Source organism: Apaloderma vittatum, unplaced genomic scaffold (genome assembly GCF_000703405.1).
Source record: "Apaloderma vittatum isolate BGI_N311 unplaced genomic scaffold, ASM70340v1 scaffold16414, whole genome shotgun sequence".
NCBI classification, from domain to species: domain Eukaryota; kingdom Metazoa; phylum Chordata; class Aves; order Trogoniformes; family Trogonidae; genus Apaloderma; species Apaloderma vittatum.
In genome coordinates this window covers 37,947-58,508 of record NW_009712302.1, presented here as the reverse complement: position 1 = coordinate 58,508, position 20,562 = coordinate 37,947, and the positions used below count along the sequence as shown (strand labels likewise).

General features: G+C 37.6%; 1 protein-coding gene across 2 annotated transcripts; it reads left to right on the top strand.

The window, feature by feature from the left end:
- The first annotated feature begins 605 nt into the window (after nucleotides 1-605).
- On the top strand, nucleotides 606-19,607 carry FAR1 (fatty acyl CoA reductase 1). Of its 2 annotated transcripts, none has more exons than XM_009867935.1 (11): nucleotides 606-796; nucleotides 3,207-3,382; nucleotides 4,821-5,000; nucleotides 6,625-6,802; nucleotides 7,689-7,733; nucleotides 7,837-7,955; nucleotides 8,429-8,496; nucleotides 10,548-10,719; nucleotides 16,700-16,829; nucleotides 17,561-17,688; nucleotides 19,133-19,607. In XM_009867935.1, the coding sequence occupies exons 1-11, from the start codon at nucleotides 608-610 to the stop codon at nucleotides 19,293-19,295; spliced, it is 1,548 nt and encodes a 515-aa protein (XP_009866237.1). In that variant the 5' UTR covers nucleotides 606-607; the 3' UTR covers nucleotides 19,296-19,607. The 2 variants fall into 2 exon arrangements, with proteins under 2 accessions (XP_009866237.1, XP_009866236.1); XM_009867934.1 differs by lacking the exon at nucleotides 10,548-10,719 and adding an exon at nucleotides 10,059-10,230.
- The last annotated feature ends 955 nt before the right edge of the window (nucleotides 19,608-20,562 follow it).

Here is a 20,562-nt window from a genome sequence, read left to right as displayed (position 1 = left end):
GTATCATCTGTGGAACTGTATCTTCCTGTAAGCAATGTAAAACAAGCAGATCTCATAACAAGCAACTAACTGTACCTTCTCTCTGGCCTAATGTGATCTGGGGGAAGGTTCAGCCTGACCCCGACAGAGGACTTTGACAGGTGCAAAATACCAAGGCCAACAATTGGCAGATGCTTGAATCCATGTCTTCTGTTATCATATTTGAAGTATCTACTTGTGATGATATGTTACTGAAATCACATGTAGTTTATGTGGAACAGTCACTTAGAGTGGTAAAACTCCATGCATGTAGAGCTAAAAATAGGCTGAAGTTGAGCTATTTTCCTAGACTGAGTAGATATCTAATTCCTGAAGACAGTGTTACCAGGGGCAGTTTACAAGATCTGGGGTGGCTATAGTGACCCTGTGGGACTTTTCAGGAATGTGATGAAAAAAGACATGTTTAAGTACTGGCTGTAGGTTAAAAAAAAAAAAAAAGCTGTTAAGCATTTATTTCGGGTGTGAGATATAAATAAATGGCACAGATGCAAATATTCAATCTTCTGAAAATCTGAACTCCTAGAAATTCTTTAATATATTTTTGTTTTTAACTTTTGTTAAGGTCATAATGGTTTCCATCCCCGAATACTATGAAGGAAAGAACATCCTCCTGACAGGAGTTACAGGCTTCATGGGAAAAGTGCTTCTGGAAAAGCTGCTCCGGTCTTGTCCTAAAGTGAAAGCAGTGTATGTGTTGGTAAGACACAAAGCAGGGCAGACACCTGAAGCACGAATAGAAGAAATTACCAGCTGTAAGGTATGTGTTATATGCTCACAAAGTGCTGCTTTTTTTTTTCTTTTTGTCCTTCTTTATAATGTTGCCATTTCATTTTGAGAACAACTTTGGTTTTTCTAAAGCAAAATGTTGTCATTTAATGTTTTTTTTCATTTCTAACAGAAAAAATGGCAGTGCTTCTATAGCTGGTTTTCAACCTCTTAGTCTCTAGCAAAGTCATTAGTAGAAAATTACTGTGTATTTTATTCAGGAGGAAGATATTCAGCTGTAATGCAGAACTGAGTAGTAAAATATCTAAGGTAAAACTTGCTAGGCCTTATCTAGGATCTCCAATTGATGAGGGCCTCCTTTGGTCCTCATCAAAGTGTTGCCTGTCCCAGCCTGAGTCTGCACACAACTATCTTGGAAGCATCCTGATACGTAACATGGTTGATTTGCAGTCTGCATAAACTACACAGAAATGATGGAGAGCTTTAAGAACACTCATTATCCCAGGGCACACAGTGGTAATCAAGCAGATGAGACAGTGTGGATTGGGAGTTGTAAGGTGGAATTGAGACCGCTCTTTAGATCAAGAAAGTCACTTTCTCTCTGTGTGCCTTATTTTCTTTTCTATGAGATGAGGCTTAGTACTTTATCTTGAATGTGCTGTGAGATCTACCAATAAGCAAGAATATGTGCTGTCAACCGAACAGAAATATTTGTCTTAATAGATCCTGTTATGGATTTCTTTTAGAAATACGTATTACTATAAATCCGTGACAGCAAATTTTCCTTTAAAATAAGGAAATGAGATAACAATCTCATGTGTTTCCTAAGTCTTGTAGAGCTCTAATTGCTGAAAGAGGCTCATGATAGAAGTCCTGGTAAGCCAGAGAAGTCCTACATCTTAGTCCCTGGAGTGAGAACGTGAAGGGATGGTGGTGTTACATCTATGCAGACAGGTTACATCTATGCAGACAGGGCCATGTGTTTATTCGTTCTTCACCATACAGGTAGACAACTTAGATTGAAAGCATACTAATATAATCAAGATTCTTCAAAAAGACTATGAAAATTTTAATAGGGTATGTGGTCTTAAGTTGTCCAGTTTGGATGGACTCAAGTGTTCTGCACATGCTTGGACATCGCTTTACTTGAAGAGCTTAAAACGTAAGTGGATGAATGTGATAATTAAAATAAATTGAGCTGCAAATACCCCAAAAATGTTGAGGTTTCTACTTCCCTTGGACTTCAGATATCTAATTTTTCTGTTAATTTGCTGTATGTATTACATGTCCTCTAGGTGTTTCTTCTTGTTCCCCTTAGTACTGATGCTAGTGGCAGTATGAGATATGTAGGAATAACGTATGGATATGGATGTGGAAAGGGGCAGAACAGATATAACAGATGAACTAAAGATTCCAAACAGTTTCTTTCAAGTGGTTATCCGTGGGACTGCTTTTCTCTTATAATGTATACTGCACATTAATATGGGTAAAGGTAGTTGCTTGAATTCCTGGGAGGCAGGCACCATCATTCTAATTAAAAACGTAGCAGATTTATTTTTGAAATGATGAAAGGCTTTCTTCCTCTAGGTAAGCACTATTTGTTGTAACTCTAAGAATTGTAGAGGTTTTAAATGCTATCTTGGCAGCTTTGTCCTTTAAGATTAAGCATCATATTTGGGGAAATCAGTTCAAGACCTCTGTCACTGGAGATGGCCCATACTCTCACTGTAGTATGAGCTGCATTAACTCATGGTTAAGCTGAAAAAATACCTACAAAAAAAGTATTATTTTTCAGCTGGACCTGCAGGTAGGCATGCTCACACAGCCATTGGGCTACTTGCTATTGCCAGTGCGGGAGAAGCAACACAGAAATAATTTAGGAGAGGGAGCAATCTGGTAGCAAGACAAACTGCCTCAAGAGTCGTGGAACTGCACCTTTAGGTGACAATTTATAGTTGAAAATCAATTAAGTTCCTTTGTTCGGCAAGGAAATGTCTCTTTAACTATTTGCATTCAGTATAACTGTATGCTTAGAAGAGGGGTAAAAAAAAAGTACTGCTGTGGTTTTAATACATTGTAATTGACTTGTGTTGAAGCAGTTGCTAAGACATTGGCCTCTGTGCAATTAAGAGGGGTCTACTCTGGTGAAACTTTCTAGTGTGTTTTATTCACACAGTGTTATTTTGCTTGGGAAAACTAGTGAGTGTGAATAAGATGAGGCAAGAATTTTTATCTATATGTGTTAAGCCAGCAGGTTATAACCCAGTTAATTAGGAGAATAGATGTGTGAGATTTTTTCAGTGAGAGTAGTTGAACACCAATTTGATAAGACTTGATTGGATGTCCTAACGTGATATCCAGCCTTTAAGCCTGCCTTTTTTCTTCTTACTAGCCAGAGAAACAATTTCCTTTTTTAACTTTTAGCCCTGTTTTTCTAACAGCTCTTTGACAGGTTGAGAGATGAGCAACCAAACTTCAGAGCAAAAATAATAGTAATTACAAGTGAACTTACACAGCCTGGACTGGACCTTAGTGAACCAATCAAGGAAAAACTTATAGAATGCATTAATATTATATTTCATTGTGCTGCTACAGTCAGATTCAATGAAGCACTAAGGTGAGTCTAAAATTCTGTACACTCTGGTCTCTTAAACCAATGCTACTCAAAGGGAGGGGGTAAATTGGGAGTCTGCACAGTCTTGCAGCTGTTCAACCTGTCAGGCTACTTCATGTGCTTGTGTGTGCTTGGTCAATTTTATGGTTACTTAAAGTAAAAATCTTTTCCCCAAAACTTAGCTTAAGCTGTTGGGTTTTCATTTTCTCTTCTGAGGATGATTGAGGCATATTACTTACACCTGCTTTGCCAGAGGTTAGATTTACACTATTCAACATGGAAAAGTTCATGTTTTTAATGCTTTAGGCAAAAAGACAAATCCCTTATTAGCACATAGAAACCAAATAAGTTACTGTGATTTTGCTGTAGGCCACTCAAGTTTTGTGCTGTTGTTTTTGACTAGTGTGTGTCGTATGTTGTGGGGTTTTTTTTTCCGTTTGTGGGTTGTTTTGGTTTTTGTTTAAAAACACTAAAATCCCTGTGTCTGAGTCTGAAAGTCTTTGAAGGGAAGCTGTTGAAAACACAAAGAGACTAGGGAACTTGTTGCTAGTCTGAGTCTTCCTGACATCATGTGTTGCTCCAACGTCTGAGATGGGTAGAAAGGATATGAACAAGCAAATAAACTGTAGCTATATGTATTGTGCTCACTAGTTATTATGTTAAGCTTTTTAATTGTCTGGGATAGTGGTTCGCTCAACACTTCAGCAATAATGTGTAATAAAGCAGTCTTAAGCTTAATGCTTATTTGGGGGTGACCAAGACTTTTTTTTTTGTTAATGTAACACTATCAAAGTCTTTGTGATAAAGCTTTATTTACCTGTATTCCTGAAATTTAGCTGGACACTGTGTACAAGAAAACTAGTGGCCATAGTGTGTTTTATAGAAGCAGTAAAGTTGGAGGATGAAAATGTGATGGTTCTTGGTGGTTTTCCTTTTTTCTTTTTCTTTTTTTTCTTCCTTTCCTTCCTGTAATCCTGTTGTGCTATCCTACAAGAAGATGCCAGTCTCCAACTTACTGGCCCTTTAAGCCTTCTTTCTGAGTTGTTGATGTAGCTTGACTTGAATAGGATGTTGAGATGCATCTCATGGCAGCTAGGCGTTTGCATTATTTCCTTCACGTTTTATGAAAAATGTGGGATTGGGTACTTAACTTGAAGAGATCAAAGATGTGCTGATTTTCCCACTCTAGTAATGGGGCATGAGGATGCAAGTAAGAACAGTTAAGGAAACTGAACATCAGGAGATCTTCCAGATTAAGACTGTGACATATTGTTGTAAGCAGAAGGTTAGGACACTGTCCATGCTGCTTTTGGGGAGGGTGGAGTGTTTAGGAATACTTTATGTACCCCTTACTGAGGCATTTAGGAGTGAATGGACTAGTTACTACTTTTTGCTTGTTTCTTGTCTTGCTTTCTGCTAATCAAATTTGTTTAATCAACAGAGATGCTGTTCAGCTCAATGTGACTGCCACACAACAGCTCCTCTTCTTGGCTCAGCGAATGAAGAATCTGGAAGTGTTCATGCATGTTTCAACTGCCTATGCATATTGCAATCAAAAACAGATTGAGGAAGTAGTTTATCCACCTCCTGTTGATCCCAGGAAACTGATTGATTCTCTCGAGTACGTGTTACATTTTACGAAGCTACTGCAGTAGTCTAACCACTTGCTTCCTAGTAATAAGGTACTAAAAAAATTATGAGGAATCTGAAAGATGAAGAACTTAGCTTGTGCTGTCCTGTAAGTCTGACAGTATGGCTGACATTTCTCTCTTCTGTAAAGGAAATGGTTTAAGGTTTTACGGTCACTTTCAGCTGAGCTAGATGTGGAGTGGTACGGGAAGAGAGGGCTGCTCGTATCCATCCATGATGCCTCCAATATGCAGAGAGTGGCAGTTTTTCAGCTGTATGAGGGGCTGAATCAGGAGATGTTAAAGTTGTGCTGTTTTAAGTGTGTCAGCACTGGCATTGTGAAGGACAGTCCCTTCTGATTGTGAAGACAGTCCCTTTTGATAGCAGTCTCCACTACAGCCACCATTGCAAGATGAGACTGAGCTACTCAACTGTTAGTTAACTGCTGAGAAACACTGCTCCAGTAGTAGTTCCATTAGGTATGTGAAGAGCACAAATGTTAAAAATCTGTTTTCTGTATCTTTTTAGTCTTCAATTGGGCATTACTGGGAGGGGAGATATTTATTTTCTGTATATGTTAGCTGTTCTGAGATCTTACTTAGTAGCTGTCAAACCCTAACTGGAACAGGTGACAAATGTGGGATAAGTCAAGTGTAATGTAATAAATAATAATCTCAGCTGTGAATAAGTCTCTCCCTTCTTCCCTGTCGTGCAAAATATTACTCCTTGTAAGTGAGAGATGAAGCTAAAAATAACTTACTAATTAAAAAGAAAAATATCTTCAAGTTGTTATACATGGAAGAGCACTAACACTAAAAATAAATGTGCTGCTACCTAGAATGCAAATTGAGACAAGCTTCATTTATAATGTTGGCTTTAAATAGACTTTGAAGTGAGAGACTCTGAAGGAGTTACCTTTTCTATCTTTTCATAAGTAGGATGAATATAACTTAAACCGTTTGGTTTGGACTTGGAGAGCTGTCTCTTAAAACTCATGGTAATGAGGGAAAGCTTTTGTAAACTTACACAAGAATGATCCCTGTAGCCAACAGCTGACTAAGATGCATAGAGATTTGTGTCCCTTTCTGGGCTTTTCTACCCCTCTTCCAACCCCAGTTCTTGTCTGATATGTGTATGCTTTGATCGTAGCAGAACATCGGTGAATAACAATGTTGACTAAATTCCATTTATGTCACGAAGATGTTGGATGGCTTAAGCACGCAAAATCCAAGTCCTGCTTTGAAGTGGAGAACACCAAAGCAGCAGTAGTTCAAGAGGCATGTCTGTTGGGCTTGTGTGTTGTGGCTGAATATTATTACAGTTTTAAACACAAAATGCTGAAGGAATTGGCAAGCAAGCAGAAATTGCAAGGCTTAACTAAATGATGGGGAGAACCATGGTGACATAGCTTGCTTCAGAGATGGTGTGTGATTGCTTAATACCACAAAGGGGGAAGTGATGGTGTTGCGTCATAGGCTGGACTTGATGATCTCGGAGGTCTCTTCCAGCCTCAACAATTCTGTGACTCATAGTGCTTTTGCCTGTTCCTTGTGCCCCCATCCCTAAGTGAAGCTGGAAGCAGTAATTTACCTTTGCCTCTTATTTTGTTTCTTTAGGTGGATGGATGATGGCCTAGTCAACGATATTACTCCTAAACTGATAGGTGACAGACCTAATACTTACATATATACAAAAGCCTTAGCCGAGTATGTAGTACAACAAGAAGGTGCAAAATTAAACACAGCCATTATAAGGCCATCTATTGTTGGTGCTAGCTGGAAGGAGCCGTTTCCTGTAAGTTGCTGACTTTCCCTGACCATCTTGCCTGTAATTTGTGGCATTGACAACCCGTTAATCTAATGACCTTTGTAGAAGAACTTCTTTTAGACTATGAAGTTGTGGCTTGGTTGCTTCTGGTTAACAACTGCAGTGTAGAAGCTGTAAAATACACTATTCTTACCTGTGAAATTCAGGGATGAATTGCTTCTAATCATAGAAGAGTACACTTCTGTCACAATGGGAGATACTATTTCACACACAAAATAAATTGTTGGCTGTCTACTTCATGGTTCTGTGTATCTTTATCTGTTTTTTCATCTTCAGGATGCTTTGGTATGTCAGTAGCTACGAAGGGTGACAGAAAACTGGGAACTGCAGGACATAAAGACATTTTGTCTCCACTTTTTCACATACCTCTTTGAGTATGTACAGTGTGCATGTCAAACCAATAAGAATCTAGTGTCTAAATACTGACATTAAAGTGGAGCAAGAGTGTCTTCTGTTTGAAAAATTAAAAAACTAATAACTGATGACAAAAGTTTGCCTTCTATGAGTTTTTAGAAGCTAGTTTAAAAATACCTGCAAACTTGAATGCTTTCAACATAAATATATTTATACAGCCAATGCTCTGCCATTTGTTCTCTAAGAAATAAGTTAGTGTCTCCTTTTGAAGGACCAGTCAATGTACAGGTCGATGTCTTGTCTGAGTCATAACAACTTGTTATGTTACTGGATTTTGCTATGTAAGAATGTCATTTAGAGAAGTGGAAATAAATATCCTTCTCCTCTTCATTCTGTTTTCCGTCCATGCCTTACAGAGTAGAAACTTCTCAGATTTTCACTTGAAATTGCTGGATTCAGTAAACTAACCAAATCCTTTCCTTCTCACTGTTCCTAATAGGGATGGATTGATAACTTCAATGGACCTAGTGGTCTCTTCATTGCTGTAAGTAATAAATATGCTGAAATTGTTTTCCTTCTTTTGGAAGGCAGCAAAGTTTCGTATGTCTTACTTCGTATGTCTTATCTCCTCTGATTTGTTCTTTAAGGCAGGAAAAGGAATTCTTCGAACAATGAGAGCTTCCAACAGTGCAGTGGCAGATCTTGTTCCAGTAGATGTTGTTGTCAATACGACACTGGCTGCAGCCTGGTACTCCGGAGTTAATAGGTATAACAGGTGACCATAGAGTACTGAGTATTTTGAAACTATGTTGTGTATTTTAATAAAGCAGTCTTGTACTGAACTTCTAATCAGTGTCCTGCTATTTCCCCAGGACAGAGGAATCTAGCAGCATTGGTCCCTCAAAATGTCCCTCTTATGCCAAAGAGGAAGGCATCACCTACTGATGCTGTTGTACAAGCTATGCCTGAAAATTCCTTCCTGGGTTTTGTTGTGATCAATACAACCTGTGGTAATGTAGGTGATGCCTTCTCTGAAAGGAAAGAACTATGATAGTGAAAGAAGGATACAAATACTGGAAGATGATACAAAAAGCAAAAGATCTAACATGAGACTGACTCTTACTGCTTTATGTAAATGATGCTGTTGAGGGAAAGGTTGACTTTGGGTGTGTCTTTTATCTGCTTTTTTTAAAGGGTTGTTTGCCTTCTGACTTGCTTTTCTGACTTTTTTGCCTCCAGACCAAGAAATGTTATGGTATATAACTGTACAACAGGTGGCACCAATCCTTTCCACTGGAGTGAAGTTGGTATGCCATGTTTCTCTTTTTCATAAGCTTTAATAGAAAAGTAAGATCAAATAGTACAAGCACAGGCTATAATCATTAGGTCATATTGCGTTTTTGCTGTATAAGCTAGTGCAATAGCCATACCTCTCAATTTTACAGTGTATTGTGCTTTTTTATCGTCTATTGTTAATTCTCTCCCATTGAAGCATTATCACAGCTTCATTTTGTTCTTGATTTTTTTAGTTTTGTTTATTTTATTTTTACATTCTATTATGACTTAAACTACGGGAGAACTGATTATTCTGTTTGCTGCCATGACCTAATCTGCGGACTGTGGGTAGTGTGCAGACAAAACCATTGCGTAGAGGAGCAGCAGTGAGGTTGAGTTTAGTGCCAACCTTACTGAATACATATAGATAAAGAGCCTACAGTTAGATGTTTTGTGCATCTGCATAATTGAGAGGTATAGTAATAGTTTTGCATTTGTATAGCCCCTTGTCTTTGGCTTAAGTTAACTGTTGATTGAGGTGGCTTTTGTAATGTTCATATAGCTATGTGAGACTTCAACTATTCATATGCAGGGAAAAGTAATCTTAAAGAAAGTATGGCCACCTATTTTCAGCTCTTGGATATCCTGACTAGCATGTAGCCCACATGCCAAAAGCTTTGTAGTAGTGCCTGTAATAAATAGTGATACAAGCTGGCTGGCATGGTGAAGCCATCTATTAACTTCCTGGTTTTTATAGATAGAATTCTTAAGCACATTTTTTTTTTCTTTCAGTTATCTTCAATACTTAAGTATATGTTTTATTACTCTTTATTGCTTTCCTCATGCTTCTTGCTTCCTTTTGCCCATTTTGTATGCATCTGTATTTATAAACCTTATTGCTTCAGCCAAATTTGGAAAATTGCTGACTTTGTTTATATCCCAGTTTGAATGAAGGCACTTACACTGTCTATAAACAACAGCATAAAGTTATAAAAGATAATTAAAAGAGGTGAATTTCCACAAAACTTCTTAAGATGCTGATCCTGCGTATTTGTCATATACAGAATTTTCACGTGTCAGCTGGAGTTTCATGTGGAGTCCCATCCTAATCCCCTTTTACTTAATTCTTAAATATGGATGAGTTGTTTTAAAAATGTAATTTGAAAGGCACTTCAGGTGCTTGTAGTCCTCAGTCTGGCTTTAAATTATTCTTCACAGGAGATCAGAATAGCCATCTCCACAAAATGTAGATGACTTTAAATAGCTTTACATGCTATGAAACTAAAATTGCTATGAATTTTTGAAACCAACAACTTCTAAGGTAGGGAAGAGGAACAGAAAGAGAGAAGCTACAATGAAATACGATACTGAAGATGAAGACATGAAAGACCTCTTGATTATAATAAGAACCAGTTCAACAGTATTTTAGGTTAAAAGCTCATGACTTGTTTTTTGTTTCTGTGGCTTTTGGAAGAGTTAGAATGGTTATTTAAATAACATACTGACATAAATATTGTACACTGTAATGTACTTTGAAAACCATTACATTTTACATGGTTATTATCAAAGCTGTTACGCAACTTTTCTTTCTCAGAATACCATGTAATTTCTACTTTCAAGAGGAATCCTCTCGAACAGGCCTTCAGACGGCCCAATGTTAATCTAACTTCCAATCACCTTTTATATCATTACTGGATTGCTGTAAGCCATAAGGCCCCAGCATTCCTGTATGATATCTACCTCAGGATTACTGGAAGAAGCCCAAGGTAATGGTGACTAGCTCTGTCTTGTCTGTTCCTCTGACTTTTAAACAAAGCTATGCTTACACTATGATGTATATTGATTTTTTTTTTTTCTTCCCCTGAATGCTTTGTGGCTAAAACTCAGCTCTTTTTTTTCTTTTGAGAACAGGTCCTTGAATTCAAAATGACTGAAATTGCTAGCCAAAATGATTTGTTTTTTTTTTTGACAGTTTGGGGGTTTGAGTGTAGTCAAGGTAAACAGAATTACAAGACGTAGCAAGTGATGTTTGTTCTTTACTAATAAATATTCAAAATATGTTGATCCTTATTTTTTCCTACAGGATACCACGTTACTTTGAATTTCAAGATAAATCCATTAGAAAGTGCAGTAAGGCACCCTAACTTTAGTTTACAATCCAACCCCCTCTTGAATCAATATTGGACTACAGTCAGCCATACAATACCTGCATTTTTGCATGATCTTTTGCTCAGATTGACAGGTCATAAACCATGGTAAGAAAGACAGGGCTAAAAATATATTGTTGGTAAGGTGGTGGAGATTCGTGAAGAAGACATGGCATGGGCACTGTTGAGATTTACTAACTATAAGTAATAACAATCCAGTGGCTGCATTTTGAAGAGATTAATGACTGGCTCAGCAGTGCTGTCAGATATGTCTCGGATCAGAATGCCAGTCAGTCATTAAACTCTAGGAGGTGGCTCGCATTAAGATTGTTGTTGCTAATAAACTGAAAATGGAACGGGAGATGGAGTTGTTAATTGTGGGTTATTCCTGTTGATGATACAACTTGATCTGATGTTGCTTTGTATCATCTTAGCATTCCATTCAGCATATAATACTTGCACTATTACCTGGCTAACTAAAGTGGTGAAGATGGCATAGCTCTGCTAAATAGGCTAAACTGAACTATATAGAAGGAATATAAGATGTTGCTTCAATTTGTTTCAGATTTACCAAGCTGTATGATCTTAACTCATTGCATATGTTATGTTTTCAAAAGTATTTGTCTTCAGACTCTATAAAAATCTCCACTATGGTGACAGTGTATTAACACAAGTGAGTATTCATTCATTGTCCTGTAGTCTAGATCTCTCTTAAAAGGAGGAGAAAAGTTCTGTAGCAGACTTGATACTGGATCAGTAGAAGGAAGATGTATAAGTGATCATAGGAGAAAACTTCTCAGCTGCCTTGGCTTCTGTTGTTCCAGGCCTACTCCCTAGTGTAGTACAGCAGCTGTAGCAGCAGGTGACTGTGCCTAGGTCGTAATCTTCCCATGTTAAAAAGGTGTAAGCTCTTCAGATCAGAATCTATTGAACATTGTGTTCCTAGCTTCTAGATTCTTTTTCAGTGTTAAGTTATTCTTGAAAGAAATTCCCTGGCAGATGTGAAGGCTTCTTCACTCACTGAAAATAGTTATACTGTAAATGCCAACTACTGTCTTTCAGATCGTTAAGAATCTTGTCAGTCTGCCAAAGCTGTCTAGTCTTTTAAGTGTATTTGACCAGAGAGAGTAAAACAAGGCTGTGAAAAACCATATTATTTAGAACACATTTGGTAATTTTATATTATAATCCTGGGAATGTTGACTATTGGTTTTGTGTTTTTTTTTTTTCTGGAGTTCCTATGTGATGTCTGAAGATGGAATTTAGAACTTTAATCAGTACTAATACAATTGGTGACACTAAATATGGGGTTTTTTTCTGTCCTGTGAATTATTACCAAGATGAGTATTCCGAATTAATTTAATGTAACAGTGAGTGGATGAGATTTTTATCATGCACAAGATTTCCAGTTTGGAGAAAACATAGGAGATAGAACTAAACCAAACCCTTTGCTTTCAAATGCATTTAAGTAGACTTAGGGATTGCAAAATGGTTTGATACTCAGTCCACTTACAGGAATATAACTTGTTATGTAGTCGTCTTGTTCAGTTGACAGAATGGTTTTAATTACGAGGTAGTACGTACTAGGAAACTTGTAAAGCCTTGGAAACATTATTGGAGGTTCTTGAACTGAATACAATGCTCTTCTAAGTGAAAAAGGCCTGGCTTAATCTAAAATGCAACTTTGCCCACCACAGTTTAACAGGAAAACTTGAGCAGTATAGTAAAAGTACAGTAAAATTAGCACAAGAAAATTCCAATACTGTGTGAACTTGACATCACAGTCAATAGCCTGCCCTCTCTATGCTGCGTCTTAATACAATTCTGAGGTCTTTATTGCATATGATGTAGGTAAAAACTCCTAAGTGATGAAATTACTATGTAAGTTTAACTGTACTGTTGTCATAATGTCAGGATATCATACTACCACTGAATGAGAAATTTTTAACAAGTGGAAGAAATAGATTGGGCCTATGACTGTTTAAAACTTAAGGATTATTTTCATAATTTTTTTAAAAAATGCATCTTACTCTCAGGAGTTTTCTTACCTGTTGAAATATTTCTGCGGTATGAAATAATTCTTTCTTACCTTACTTGTGAAAGCAGTGTTTCTAGTGAGACGGAATCTTTTTGCTCTTTCTGCATATAGTTGAAGGTTCTTGAATTTAGTAGTTCTGAAAATATTGTCAGTTAGGGGAAAGGAAGAAAGAAAAAATACATTCTTCTTCCAAATTTATAGAAAGAACATATACAATAAGGATTAGCATAATGAAGATTTAATATTTTATACTAAAGGCAATTACATAAATAGTGGTGATAATCCTTACCACCCACGTTTAAGGATAGTATTGTCAGTAGCTTGCCCTATGTATTAGTTGTGTGGCAAAGCTTATTAATTGTCTAACTTCAAGGCTTAGTTCTCTCATAACTATGCATAGTGCTTACCACAACAGAACCATGTATTATTTTAAAAAAATTCAGTGTATTTGTAATCTGAAAGCCTTTAGATATAGATACCCACCAGATCTTTCCAGTTACTCTGGAAGGTCAGAGTATGGCCTGAAATGTTTCAAAGTTATTATTCCAGGTTTTCTCCAGCAATTCATTTTCTGTTTCCACTTCTTAAAAAGCTAAAGGGAAGATGTGGTTAATGTATGTAGGGAGGTGTTACGGGCATAATTTCATATCTAGAATTTCAATTTAAATCTTCTTAGTACTCAGCATGAAGCACCTTTCACATAGTTACTGTCTTACAAATTGGAAATGAGTAAAGCATGCACTCATTAAATACCACTTCTGAGTTGTGCACTTGGAGGAACCTCAGAGATGCTGGAAAGAGAATACCAGTAGTATTCTACACTTCAAAATTTACAGCCAAATGAACATGTGAACAACAACAGATTTGGAGTCTTGGTTATGCTTATGCAGAGACTTGCAGATTGGCAGCCTGAGGGATCAGGCTGTATTCAGCATTAAAACTTTTATGACCCTGGAGACAACAGGTTGTGTGTCATAACCTTAAGCCAGGTCACTTCCAATTGTCTTGTATATAAAAGTGCCCACTTAACTTTGGGGTAATTGAATTAACAAATGAAACTTCTAATTCCTGTGATGTGCTTCTTAAACTGTTGTCTTGTATTTGGTGTTAATGGCAGAAAGTGCTGCATAGTAGAGGCACAATTCTGCCTATCATGTGCCTGCTGTCACGCTGACTGCAGCTGATGTTCAGTTCTTTATGATGATCAGCAGGTCTCACTTTTCCCCTGTCTTAGGCTTATGAGCAAGGCATGATGCAGTGCTTGGTATTATCCTGACTGGTTGTATATGGCTTTGATATTTGAGTTGTATCCATGGCTGCCTCTGGAACAAGCTGTGGAGTGTGTATTTCAAAACTTCAGGTTCATACTCTTTTTCAGTAGTGTGTGTATTTCCCTTTGCAGGAAAAATATGGTACCGTTGAAGTTGGAAAACTTAAGTCTGCCAGAGCCATACAAGTGACCGCTAAATGACACTCGTTGACATCTCTGAATGAGGGGCTGTCACCATGCTACTTTTCTCAAAAAACCTGTAGTTTCAGTTGTTTTAGTGCAAGCAGGCTGTCCCTGAGAAAGTTGGTCCTCTTCTGCCAACTTTGTTGAGAGAATATGGAGACATTTGGTTCTTCTTGACTGATATATTAAGAAAGTAACCTACAAAGAAACAAGAATCCCCAAACAACAAAATTTTCACTATTTAATTGAATCAGCTGGTTCTGTGGCTGGTCACGAAATCCACTTTGAATTGGAGGAAGGGAAAAATCTGCAGCTGGAGTAGAGGGGCTCCTTTTAGTCACTTGAATTTTTTTTGTTTGTTTTAATTTTTTTTCATCAGCTTAGGTATGCCATAAAACAATATCCATAAGCAGAGACAGCAATGTTGCCAGCAGAAGTTAGTCTTTACATTAGTTAAAATTTAGTTTGGTGGTTTTTTTGTTTTGTTTATAGAAAAGAATGAAAACCAGTGTCAGTGACCAGGAACAAACTCAAAATTTACACTTGTCTAGTCAGATATTCATTTGCCCCATTTAGTATTTTTTTCATGGGTGCAAGTTTTCTTAAACTGTAGCAGTCTAAGGACTCTGAAACTGCCCTTGCAGCTCAGCATGAGAACACAATTTAGGGGGACACAAAAGGGCAAGTCAATGAAGTTAAATAGGCTAAAGACTATCAGTCGACAGACTTCTATAAAAAGCCTGGAAAAGCACATCGCCCCCATGTCCTGTTTGGCACTGCTGTTATCCAAGCCATTTTGCTAGGAGATCTTTCTGACTTGCTTGACCAGTGAGATCTTTGCTTTCAAAGTTTTGAGTTCTTCTCTGAGGTTTTTTTCCACGTTAATTAAATGTTTGGGGTTCTTTGGTCGTGTTGGTTTTTTTTTTTTAGTGTTCTGTATTGTTAGCACAGGTTATGTTTTGGATGTACAGTCTATATTCCTTACTATTTTGTAATTTGAAGAACAGTGGTTCAACTCAGTGGTTGGCCAGCTGTTGAAACTATAAAAGAGGGATTTCAAAGTGTCTGGAAATGTCTACTAATAAAACTAGCTGGTGGTCTAAAATTTGAATACAACCCTGAATTACTGTGTAGATAGGGTCCTATAAATGTTAAGGAAAAATACTTGTGCTTTTTGTGCTTTAAAGATGCTCTACTTTTTCAGTGGTCTATGCAATTTGCATTATTCCATTTCATGGGAAGAGACAGTCTTGATACTGAGATCCCAGCTGTTAGTGACAGTAGGGGACACTAATGTGATGCAAAATACTTTCTTTAGAAGTGTTTCTGGGACAATGTCTATATCCCTTCTATAAGTATGAATGCATCAAGGCAGCTTTCAGAGAAAAATCACTGGTTTTGTTGCTTCTATGAACTTTGCTGGACAAAACTTATCTTCAGAAAGCCATTTCCTGTTAGTGCTGGGTTGTTCTGCTTTTTTGCCTTCCCCCCACCCACCCCCTTTCTTACTCTCTGCTTAAAATGATCAGTGTGTGCTGCTATAAGGATCAAATTGGAAGCAGTTCCATGAGATGGAAATACCTCAAGCACCCAAGACAGGGATTTAATAGCATTCCGTTATGTGGTACTAGTTAGTACTTAAACAAGAGTGACCATCTCTAGCACTGTAAAACTTGGAACAGTTTTCTTGTCATAAATGTAGAAACTTGCATCTGAGAAACTAGATGACTCACGCTTTTTGAGTCCACTTCAGATAGTCTGATCAAAGAGAAACTTGCCCAAATTGATCCTTATAACGTAATTTCTCTGTACTCCAAGTGATGATTTTGTAAGTTGCTTCCTCTGTGTAATAAGGAACAATGGAAGATATTTCTGCATATTTTGAAGTAACCTAGAACTGATCACCTAACTAGCAGGACCTGGTATGGTCTATCTGTGCCCTTAAATATTTTCCTGCCCTTTGCTGCAGAAGCAGTAGGGTTAAGGGACCGAGCCATATTTCTGGTGATTTTTAGGCCTTGAGCTTTTAGTGACCGTAATAAGCCAACTTTGCTTTTTTACAAAGCTCTGGTCCTGCATGGTGTGCAGGAAACTTGAGGAAACTTACTCCCTTGCCTAAAGTTGTCATGTGCATATATTTTGCACTGCACAGTTCAACTCTTTCATCACATTAGATTGTTCAGTCCAGCTAGATATTCCAGTAGCCTGAAGTGTTCTGTGTCCTAAAATAAGAGTTACTAGCACAAGATGTTTCACTATGTCTTCTCTTGGTGCGTTATTTTCTTTATTTTTATTTACATTTTTTGCTTGTTTTTAATTAGGGAACAAACTTGGTATTGCATTGGGAAGTAGGATTAGGAAAAAAGGACTGTACTATAATTTCTGATTCTATATAAACATTGGACAGCCGATGACAACTTTAATAATATGCAGAAATATCCTATTGATCTAATATAACATGCTTTGGGTACAGAGCAAGATGGGATTTGTTAACATAGGGGTGGAGGGTAAAAAAATTACAGTCTTACTGTCTAGTTTTCTTGTTTGAGCTACTCTTTACCACTTGTAACCTGTACATTCCATGCCTTGGACTGTAGGATGATGAAAACAATAACACGTCTTCATAAGGCCATGATGTTGTTAGAATACTTTACAAGCAATTCTTGGATCTGGAATACTGAGAATATGACTATGTTAATGAACCAGCTAAACCCTGAAGACAAAAAGGCAAGTAGCTGGGTGATGTGGGCACAGAGACTGAAAGTGAAATATAAGCTCTTTTATTTAAGATTCAATAAGGACATGAGCTGGTAATGCCATTTACTGTAATGTAGAGCTAACCCTAGTACTGACTCAGCACTGGAGATTCCTGTCACATCATTTCAGGTAGAAACCTGCTAGGAAAGTCTTGGTATGTATTGGGGCTTCACTGTAGAATCTTGAGATGAGGAAATTAATATATCGGTGAAAAGCTCAAGTTATGAATTTACTGTAGTGATTCCCTGTCCTGAGAAAGATGGTCACATGGTTCTTATTTTAAAATAAAGCTCTGTCCAACTATAAGCACAGCTAAAGGAACTCTGCATTTATCTAACAGCGAACTTGGCACAGAGCAGTGTTCTAAAGCGTATTAGAATTATTTTGTTGCTTAAAAGAAAACAGTAGAAACCATTTATCTCTGGAGTGGAATTCCATGCAGATAGATGAAATGGCAAAGCAGTGCACTTGGAAGTGGAGGGAAGAATATTACCACTCAGGAGGCATGAAGTGATAGTGTAAGAAACTGGTGGTTGAGTCAGAAATGGAATCTAAATATGGATCATTGTTATGACAAGATAATGTTGTTGCATCAAAGACAAATTAGACTTATCTGGTATAAAGGCATTTATTCTTTAAATTACTGTATATAGCTGGTGAATTTTTAGTCAACTAACGGTGGAAGCCTTTATTTTGTGCAGACGTTTAATTTTGATGTTCGACAACTGCATTGGGCAGAATACATGGAAAATTACTGCATGGGAACAAAGAAGTATGTGCTGAATGAAGAAATGTCTGGCCTTCCTGCAGCTAGGAAGCACTTGAATAAGTAAGTATAAATTTTTATTTTTCTCAATTTCTATTTTATGTGTTTTCCTGCCCTTGTTAAGCTTTACTTTTCTGTAGTATAACTTAATTGTGCTTTATAGCACCTGTTCATGTCCTCAATTTTTCTGTCCAGTCCAGTGGTCTGAAGCATTTTCTAAGGAAGTCGTAGGTCATCTTTCTTGTTCTGTTTGTAACTCCTGCATTGCTCTGGGTATTAATTATTACAGTATTAGGCTGAGATTATGGTTGTAGTTCTGATCACTAGTGTATACTGTAATCCAGGTTTCTGCTTTTACCCGAGTATCTTTTGGAAGGTCCAAAGGTACACAGTAACACCAGGTCAGAGTGGCTTGTGCAGTTGAGGAGGTTTAACAGAACAATAGTTGTTTCTTCTGGGAACATGGTCTTTTGAAGCGGGTGAGTAAAAGGGTATGGACTCTCTGTCTCAGAGCAGGAAACTTTGATGCTGGTGTTCTAAGATGACTGTTCTTGCCTTTTTATCTGTCTTAATTCCTTCAGTTTGGATTCATTGTTACAGTCCAGAATTTTACTGGCACAGTTGCCCAGTTTTGTTCTTGGCTGAGTCATAAAGACAATTGTAGACCTTTTGATTTGTCTCTTTAAGGAGTGAAATAAAATCTTACTCTGCAATACTGCTTCACGTTGCATCTTGGGCTGCATCAGCTTGTGGTCAGCAGGTCGAGGTGATGCTGCCCCTCTACTCAGCTCTGGTGAGAGCCCACCTGCAGTCCTGCATCCAGCTCTGGAGTCCTCAGCATAGGAAAGGCATGGACCTGTGAGAATGAGTCCAGAGAAGCAAAAAAAATTATCAGAAGGCTGGAGCACCTCTCTTGTGAAGACAAGCTGAGAGAGTTGGGGTTACTCAACCTGGAGAAGAGAAGGCTCCAGGGAGACCTTGTAGTGGCCTTTCAGTACTTAGAGGGAGCTACAGGAAAGAAGGGGAAGAACTCTTGATCAGGGAGTGGCATGGGTAATGTGTAAGAGTAATGGTTTCAAACTGAAGGAGGGTGGATTTAGGTTAGATACTAGGAGGAAATTGTTTTCTGTGAGGGTGGTGAGGCACTGGAACAGCTTGCCCAGAGAGATTGTGGACGCCCCCTCCCTGGAAGTTTTGGAGGCCAGGATAGATGGGGCTTTGAGCGACCTAGTCTAGTGGGAGGTGTCCCTGCCCATGGCAGGGGTATGGAACTAGATGATCTTTCCTAGATGATCCCTTCCTGCCAATTCTGTGATCTACTGTCTTGGGCCTTTGCTTGTCAGCTTACTTCTGTCATTCACTTAATACCTCTCACAATGTAGCTTGAGATGAATTGATGAACAAATTAAATTCGAAACTAGAAGTTAACTTCTAGTGGGTTTTTTCATGTTTGTTTTTTTTTCCTGTAAGTCTTGGCTTCTAATTGTTTCTTTTGTTTTTACTTTAGGTTAAGGAATATACGCTATGGCTTCAATACAGTTCTTGTGATCCTGATCTGGCGTATCTTTATTGCAAGATCACAAATGGCAAGAAATATCTGGTACTTTGTGGTTAGTCTGTGTTACAAGTTCCTCTCCTACTTCAGAGCTTCCAGTACTATGAGATACTGAAGAAGAGATCTTAGCATTAGGACATCTATGCATATGGTGGTCTAACTGCACAAAGCCTGTAACATGTAGTCATCTCACATCCTGTAAAAGCATAATTTCATCTTAAATTGGAGTGCAGAATATATGGTATGGTATATGTAATGTTAGTTGTGTATCTTCCTGGAAACAGAAAAAAATAAAATGTTCAAGTGCCAGGTTGAATCGGCATTAGACAAGCATTTAAATGACTTTAACTCTTTGATCTGGAGAAAACATTTTAGACCACTGACCAATGTAACTGTGCAATTTGGAACGTGTTTGATTGAAATCTGCCTTAACATGATTTTTTTTTTTCTTTTAACTTTTACTCCATATTGAGCAAGATAAATATTGATTTAGTAGTTGCTAGTTTCTGTAGACCTATTTATTTGAAATTCTAAATTACAGAAGGTTTTGCAAGTTGCAAAAGTGTATGAATGATGGTGGATCTCCTGAAAAAAATGGAGGACTTTTGTAATTTATCTTTACTTTTTGCCACTTCTTCCCTTCTTCTCAAAGTAGGGAGACAATAATGGTGCCTACTTTGTAAAACAAAAAAGAAAAAAAACCAAAACCTAACAACACACAACTTTAATCCCTGAAGGGCCTTTTGCCCAATCTGGTCTTCAGAATGCATTTAGCAATTCAGGTCTGTGCTTGAAACTGGCTGCATCCAACTTGCATTTATGTCAGTGTGAAAATTTTTGCTTCTCTCAAAGCAGGATGGATCCTATCATTGAGTAGATAAAAAGAAATGTAACCCTAAGGGGGATAAAAATAAAATCATTGACGGTCCTCTGTTTTTTAATGATTTTTATTTGGAACACAGAGCCAGCACTTGATTGTTACACTTCTGACTTCAAAAGGTAAATGTATTTGAAAGGAATTTATTATACTTAGTTGCTGTTTATATTACTGGTAGTAGTAGTTGGACAAGCTATAGACTTTCATTAAGAGATACGCTTGTTTTTAAATGCTAAGCAATGTTAGCAAATACTTAATGAATTCATTTTTTTTTTTTTAATCTCTGAGCTATGAAATTTGATGCATGGACAACACCAATGCATAAGCACACTTTCTCATCCCTGCCCCAGTAAAGCTTCTCATTTCACTGGGCAAGCAGAGCGAGATACACCTTGCTTCAAAATGAAAGTATGTTAACAGATCTTCCATCTCTTCAGTTACGTTATTTGGTTTAAATCTGAAGAAAGCTGTTTTTTCTGCATGCTACTTCGTTTCAGTAGGAAAA

Excerpts from the sequence above, each read along its gene's own strand:
- FAR1 (XM_009867935.1), top strand. The coding sequence starts at position 608 with ATGGTTTCCATCCCCGAATACTATGAAGGAAAGAACATCCTCCTGACA. Across the intron at positions 6,803-7,688 it reads GCTGGAAGGAGCCGTTTCCT|GGATGGATTGATAACTTCAA; the intron begins GTAAGTTGCTGA and ends TGTTCCTAATAG. Across the intron at positions 17,689-19,132 it reads GCTAGGAAGCACTTGAATAA|GTTAAGGAATATACGCTATG; the intron begins GTAAGTATAAAT and ends TTTTTACTTTAG.